This window comes from Etheostoma spectabile, chromosome 8 (genome assembly GCF_008692095.1).
Source record: "Etheostoma spectabile isolate EspeVRDwgs_2016 chromosome 8, UIUC_Espe_1.0, whole genome shotgun sequence".
NCBI classification, from domain to species: Eukaryota; Metazoa; Chordata; class Actinopteri; order Perciformes; family Percidae; genus Etheostoma; species Etheostoma spectabile.
This window is the reverse complement of record NC_045740.1, coordinates 16,818,709-16,826,339: the sequence shown is the minus strand read 5'-3', so window position 1 is coordinate 16,826,339 and position 7,631 is coordinate 16,818,709. Positions and strand designations below refer to the sequence as shown.

General features: G+C 41.1%; 1 protein-coding gene across 1 annotated transcript in view; it reads right to left on the bottom strand.

Annotated features, from left to right (window-relative positions):
* Positions 1 to 3,583, bottom strand: part of cav1 (caveolin 1) — a 12,587-nt gene extending 9,004 nt beyond the window's left edge. The window contains exons 1-2 of the mRNA XM_032523032.1: positions 3,251 to 3,583; positions 2,133 to 2,297 (exon numbers count right to left, since the gene is read on the bottom strand). Of these exons, the coding sequence (XP_032378923.1) occupies positions 2,133 to 2,297; positions 3,251 to 3,286 (201 nt within the window). The 5' untranslated portion in view covers positions 3,287 to 3,583. The remainder of the gene's footprint in view (positions 1 to 2,132; positions 2,298 to 3,250) is intronic.
* Between the last annotated feature and the right edge of the window lie 4,048 nt (positions 3,584 to 7,631).

Below are 7,631 nucleotides of genomic sequence, written 5' to 3'. Positions count from 1 at the left end.
GGGGGTGTCAGATTGCAGAACGAGGGTTGCTCGAAGGGATTCCCTGCTTGTGCTTTTCATTGGGGCGCACCAAACACACGCTTCCACTTGGCAAGGCTGTTTCATTGACCTCAGAGCACCTCAGTGTAGCTGTGTACAGCACACTGTAAAACCTACGGGCTGATCAGCGTTTTATTCTCTTTTTCAAAATAGTTCAGAGCAGTGGTGGATGAAATAGTAAGAGTCCTACTTAAGAAAGAGTAATAGCACAATGTAAAAATACTCTGTTAAAAGTAAAAGTCCTGCGTTTAAAATTGTAGTTGGCCGATGTGCAGTTTAACATTCTGTCGGGTGATTTATCTTTGAGTATAAGAATGTGTTATATTTCATATGCTTGTTATACTTTACTTTTTTTTATCTTGTAGCTGTAAATCCTTTGATTGAAGATGTATGACATAAGATCAGAATACTTAAATAAACTAAAAGTACATCAGAACTTTGAGTACTTGAGTAAATGTACTTACTTGAAGTCTCAGGCTCTGAACAGTTCCCTACAGCAGTTTTAATTTTTTACAGTGTGCATACACATGTCAGATGTCATGTAATTTCACCAGCGGTCTGTTGAGTTGATTAGAGAGGGGCGGGACACTCATAGAGAGCTGCATTCTATTCTGAGACTGGAAGGAGAGTCTGACTCACTATCACAATGGAGGAGAATTGGGAGGGAGAGAAAGCAGAGACTTTGGTGAAGCTGTTCATGTGGCAGAACTGGAAGAAGGCTATACAGTACTAGATATCTGCTGATCAAAAGCAAGACTGTGTAGCACTTTGTCTCCTTCGTTCATACTCCAATACACTAACTGTGTCCTCTTTCACCTTGCAAATGTGAATTTATCCCACGTGAAACACATTTCCGTACATTTCACATATTTGTCCCATGAGGAAAATTTACTGGTGGCACATGTTGTTTTCAGACAAAAATTCACATTGTAAGAACACATATTTAACACGTGAAATGAAATATCTCTGAATCAGCATTTCCCATGTGGGGAAGTCACAACATGTCATTGTTTCCCACAATGACACAGTGACAAACTAGATCCAACGCCATGCCAATTAAGCTCATCTACTAAGGATCACTTCTCCAAACACTTAGGTCAATAATGTCAGACTGTCCTAATCATTTGGAAGCTGACAGCAGCTGATAAAGATCAACACATGGACAATTGCTCCTCTGAACTACAGGCATGTATGGAAGAAGGGAGAGAGGGAGGAGAGGAGTAGAATGGAAGGAAAAAAGGGAGGAGAGATGGGAGTGGTGAGGGATATCCCATCAGACTACTACTTGGCTACTTGGGTGTTTCCCTGTTTTAACAAGGCAGAGTTCAGGCATTTCAAAGAGATGACCCCTCCTGTTCCATGCACTCTTATGAAAAAGGCTGCCCCTGCTGAAGAGAAGGGGCAGCCGGGCTCATACAGCTGCTGCTCCCCGCCACCATGCAGACGCGTCAGGTGGCTTCCAACTCCTCTGCTCCTACAACCTCTCTCCCTCTGCTAACTCCTTTAAACAAAATAAACACTCCGTATTTACGCGGCCAGGCTGCTCTCTCTTATGGAAAGAAGTCTACGTTCCCAACAGCAAGGCGTGTGCAACAAGGACTGTGGGAAATGTGTGTTCCAACAACAGGAAATTGGGAATGTTTCCTCTGTTGGAGCGAGGATGTTCAAGTTATCAAGTCTGCTGCTTGTGCAGACGCGCAGATATTTACACGCGCATAGCTTGCTATTGTATCGCTTAAATGGGCTCTTACTCTTCAAAACCCTTTTTCCTAATAGGGGAAAATCACTGAGGGGGAACACTGCAGGAACCACAGCACCCTATACAGTCCGCAAAAGAGCTGCATGCGCCTCTGACGCGCATACACGCACATAACGCCAGTTTGACAGCTCCTACATTTCGGCACAGTTTATCTCAGTTTACAGTGATTGTCTGGCGCCTCCACTGAGCAGAAGTTAAGTGCAAACTCTGCAACAGGTATTATGGTGACGTTATGGTTTCAGTTGCCACGGTAATAGAGAAAAGCACACAGCAGCTGTACGTTTAACACCAAATACAAAGCTCAGAAGTTAACAGCCTTCAAGTTTTAACTCACCTTGACAACATCGTCGTTTATGCGCTTTGGATCCCGGTTGACCAGGTCGATCTCTTTGGTGTGGACATCCTCCATCGTCTTCTCGTTCAGACTGTCGTTGTCCATGTCTTTGTTGTTAGGTTTGTATATGTTCCCTTGTTTTCGGATGAACGGATGCAGAAACTCCTGTCAGGATCCAGAGTAGGCAGAAAAAGAAGAGAGTGAACAGGAGGAGGGATCGTGTGGAGTGCGCTGAGAGAGACTGGAGCTGAGTGTAACCAGCCTGCCCCACAAACAGGGATGGGTTTAAATGAATAGAAAGTGAAGCACCACACCCCTCGATCCAGCCACAAGGGGTCCTCGCCACCCGGAGAGAAATCTAATATCCTACACTGATACAGTTGATTCATGTACATGTACAGCAATGTTTTTAAAGAAATGCGTAAAAGTGCATATTCCAAATAATAATACACTCTCTCTTGACTAGCCTTTTGAAAAAAAATATATTTCGGATATTTTATTCAACAAATAGGGAATATCAGTAATCTTATTAATGAAAATATGGACAGATTTGAGGAAAATGTTTGAAAGCAGGTTGGGTTTCCGTGTCCATTGCCTTAAAAACGGAGTGCGTAAAGACGTCATCGGTCCCCACAGTACTTCTCTGTCCTTCGTGAATCTTTGAAGCACATCCTCATTTATACTTACAACCGTACTGCTTATTTAGTGTTAAAGCATGTTCATGATGTAGAACAAGGTTTTACTCTCCTTGGCGCTTTTACGCACGAACATCTAAACATTCATGGTTGATGCGTAAAAATAACCACCGGTTGTTCTTAGGGTTAATAAAGGTTTTAGCAGCTCTAAATCTCACACACACATGCTAATGCTCACTGAATGACTCTTCACATTCCCCCAGCGTGTGTGGGAGAAGCGGTCATGACTAGGTGCCAAAAAAGAAGATAAGAGACCTATGCGCTCTGAACTAAAAAAAAAAAAAAAAACGAACAAACATCCAAATTCTTCTTCATGAATGCAAATTATAAGCGAGAATAATCAGCTCTTCGATGAAGAAAAATCCATGTAAGCTAAAAACATTCAATTAAAAATGTGCCAGCTGCATGAGAGCCATACTGTACCTCTTCTTTTTCGCCGTCCTTCAGTCCTCCTGTCATGCTTCCCTCAACTTTGCACAGATTAGCGCGGTGAAACAGACAAGAAGACAGTATAGGAAGCTAAGTGGGAGGCGTGAAGGCAAACTGAGAGGACTGGGGCTCTTCTCAGGGACCCGTATAGTCATCTAATTCCTGCCCTTTTCGCTGAACGTGACTAGAATTTAATGCCAGAGCTGTGAGGGGAAACCTCAGGCGTTTCTTCGGATATCCCGCAGAGCTCGTCCTCGCAGCCCGGGAGTCACCTGTGAGCCGAGACAGGAGAGCCACCCTGCAATCTGCCAGACTGGAGGAGAGACTGACGTGATCACAAACCAAAGTGGTGTTGTAACTGGCGTGGAATTACTTTATTTGAGGATCAAGGAAGAGTATACTAACCTTTTTGTTCAGTGAAATGTGGGCGTTAATTGACTACGGCAAGGTGTGGATATTTGCCCTACCCTAGCTTGTTTATACAGTAATGGATGGAAGAGAGCAAGATAGGTATACTTTAAATCAAAAATAGAATTATTAAAGTTTTTTTTCAAAATGTATTAATCTATTTCACCAACTATATAACCCAGTCTTTCATCACTTGATTCATCCCGCAAAATGAGTTGACACTAATTATTTACAGCTTTGATGGACCCACATGTGGGGAATTAACACTCCATCTGTTGTTGTCAGCTTTACAAAGTTGGGAAGCCATGCTGGTCACTCGGGTTTGTTTACATTCTTGTATCAACTCACCTTGGAGGCACACCAGCTGGCACACTCAGCTGTTTTCAGCCAGCAGTGGATAGGATAGGAGCGTTTCTTTTGGGTGTGTCTGAAAGGAGTGGCATTGAAATAATAGGTGGTTTTAACATTTGTTTTGGAGTTCCGTACACTTTTTGTCAAAGACACATGCTCAGACTTATGTGATTTTTCATTTTTTTTGTGGAACATTTCTTTTGTTAACTTTGGGTTGTCCTGTGATAGCTAAATGATTCCAGTACCATTTTACAATAAGGCTGTCTGGATATTAAGTTTACAAAAAGTAAGTTATGGTTTTTATGAATGGCTTATTAATAATTTACTAATACTTTATATATCAGTTATAAGCCATTACTACTGGAAGGTAATCTGGTTGTTCATGGGGTTTTCAATTTCTAATAAGCCATCAAGTCTGCAGTCATAAATGGTAATTCTGTAAGCAATTTAAAAAGTAAAACACAAATAATAGCAATACATTGGTAGTTAAACTCATTGTCGCAAAAAATGTGTAATGCTGAACATCCGCTAAAAGGATTTTTTTAAAACTTTAGGCCTTCTTTTTGCTAGAATTTATATTTCTGACATGAGGTGACACTGCCTTGGAGTATTTTTGAGTCTGTGTGTTACTACTTCTTTTCTTTAGAAATATGTGTTACCTTTCCCATTGCTACGAGAGGTTTTGTTTTAAATTGGCAGCCTTCTATAAAGAGCTTGAACTGTGACCAGCCATTAAACCTGAACACCAAGGAAGACATTAGCCAAAACATTTGTGCATGTTATTCTTCTCCTGTCTATAGGTCAACGCACAGAACCGGAGAACTCTAACTTTTGAAATATATTATATTATTGGCATTTAACTTATTTTTCATTGTGAGTCATGTTGTGACATAACTTATTCTGCTGTTTTGTTGCTGTTGCAGCAATTAAAGAAGAAAGAGCTGCAGCGAATCTTAATTTTGTTTTTTGTCTGTTATTGTGAAGCACTTTGGGTTGTTCTTGAAAGGTGCTATATACTACATACACATACTTAGTCAATCTTCTTTACCTCTTTACTTTATCTTTATCAGGAGAGACACTGAACACAGATCATAATATCTAAATGAAAACCTGTTCCAAAGGAAGATGTTATGTTGCTGTTAGTCTCGCTGTGCCAGACCCTTCTCCAAAGCGTGCTGGAGGAGGGAAAACGTGCTCTGGTTTGTTGGCATTTATTTAAACCAATAACAATTGTCTTGGGCGGTGCTAAGCACCGGAGAAAAGCTGCGGTGCCTCTGCAAAGTAGCCTCGGAAGGAACTTGTTTTGGTGGAACGTGTATGTTTAAAAGTTGTTTTAGTCGTGTAACAGAAAACTCAGATAGGACAGATAGTCTAGCTAGCGGTCTGGATTTACCCTGCAGAGATCTGAGGAGACAGTAACTATAGTCCTCATAAATCCACTGGAGTTTAAAATGCCAACACAAAGGAAGCCCAAGGTAACAGATATCCGGTCTAAATGAGTGAAATCCGGCGGACTTTCCAGCGGCAACGGAGCAATCCAGGAAGAGGAATTCCAAGAATATAGATTTTGTTGCTGTAGACTCACAGAATCAGCAGATTCTGACCCCGGGGCAAGTATTAGCATATCCTGTTTTTGTAAAGAAGTATATGAAACATTGTTTTGGGACTGCATGAGTAGCTTCGAGGATTCAAAATTGATGAAAAGCTAAGATTATAATTTGGTGTCAAAGTCAGGTTACACAGAAGGTGCTGTCAACAACACCCCAACCCACTTTATAATGAGAGTGAATCATAGTTCCATGGCAAAACGGGATCTGTGGGATCCTCACGCTGAGGCAGTTTAGATTCAGAATTAGACCCAGAAACATATAACTGAGTGTGTCAGGGCAGTGAGAGAACAGGTTCATAAACAGCTGATTCCGACCCAGCAACTCAGTCCGGCTGGATGGTGCTGGAGAAGCTGTGTGACCACAGTGAAAGGTCGACACCAGAAGGATCTTTTTGATCATGACAACGTGATGTATGTTTCTTTCAAAGAGTGAAACAAACACCTGTTTAAAAAAAAACCTGATAGCTCCAAAGTGAAATAAACTGACTGTTAACAGGCTAACGATGAGTCAACATTATGAAAGCTTGGACTGGATTCATTACAGGTTTTCATAAAGGTGGTTAACTAAAGGTAAATTTAGTTAATTCAATGACTACATCAAACACAACAGGAACAAAGTTAAATTGTTAACAAAGTTAACAAAAAATTTAACAAAGTTGACAAAACTAACAAAGTTAATTGCATAATTGCACATTTTCAACTCAAATTTTGCTGCTCTCATTTTCTTCATTGTATGTGCCTTCTCATTTTTACTTTTTATATTGTTTACTTGAATGTTATGTTTGTCTGTGGACCTAATTGGTAAAATATGTCTTGTCTCCACCGTGGGATAGAGGGAAACGTAATTTCGATCTCTTTGTATGTCTTGACATGTGAAGAAATTGACAATAAAGCAGACTTTGACAAATCAAGAGCTGATAAGTTGCACACAGTAGAAGGCCTGTGGTTTCTCGTCAGATGTCGAACACACAGTAGAATGATACAACTATCACACATGCTTTGTTTAGCTCAGTGGACATGAGACTGATAGGAACTCCTGACTATCACAGAGGGAGTGTCTGCATTAACAGCAGTCATGTAGCAACACAGGCAACAGTGAGTAAAGTATAGCAGTGCAGTGCAATGGCAGCAGTGGCAGCAGTAGAAGTCATTTTGGAGTAGTAGTGATAGGAAACAAGAAGAAGCTGTTATTCTTAAATATATGTGGATGGATTTATATCGCAGCCTGTTTGCCCCTTTGACATCAGGAGATGAAATACAGAGCCATCAAAGCAAGAACAGTCTCTGGCAATTGGAAGGTCTGCGGTTCGGTCCCAGGCCCTGCAGTCCCACGTCGAAGTGGCCTTGATCAAGCCATTGAACGAATGTGTTTCAGTGATTATGTAATGAGCAGGTGACACCTTGTATGCTACCAGTGTATGAATGTGTGTGAATGGTGTGTGTGTATCAGTCTATGGCTAAAGGTCAAAGGTCAGGGTTCCCTTTCAAATGCTTTAGCCAGACATTTGTGGCTGCAACACACCAGAAGATAACATTAACGCTTGTATTTTAAAACATCCCACAGCTTTATGTCATGTTGCTGCTGGTAACTGGTATATTGCCAGCAGCAATGCAAGTCAAAGCAACTGAGCTTCACAGGGAAAAACTAAACATGAGAAAGTTTTAATTTAACACTAAAGTGTCTATGCCGTTTAAACATAGAATGGGGTCAGTTGAATAGAATAGAATAGAATAGAATAGACTTTATTGTTCCATGAGGGAAATTTGTCTTGGGCACGGTGCTACAACATGTTAGCCTGACAAGCCAGACCCACATCAAGATGTTGGGCCGTTGAACTCACCGTTGACTCAATCCGAGGGGTGGGATAAAAGGTTGTCTTCCAAATTCCCTCTACACGCAATAGGATAGCGCTGCAACCAACCAGAGCAACGAAGAAGGTGACGTATTCAGAGTAAAGAATGACTTCAGTGCAGTTCTTTGTTCTTTTCTCAAAGAAAAGCTTAACT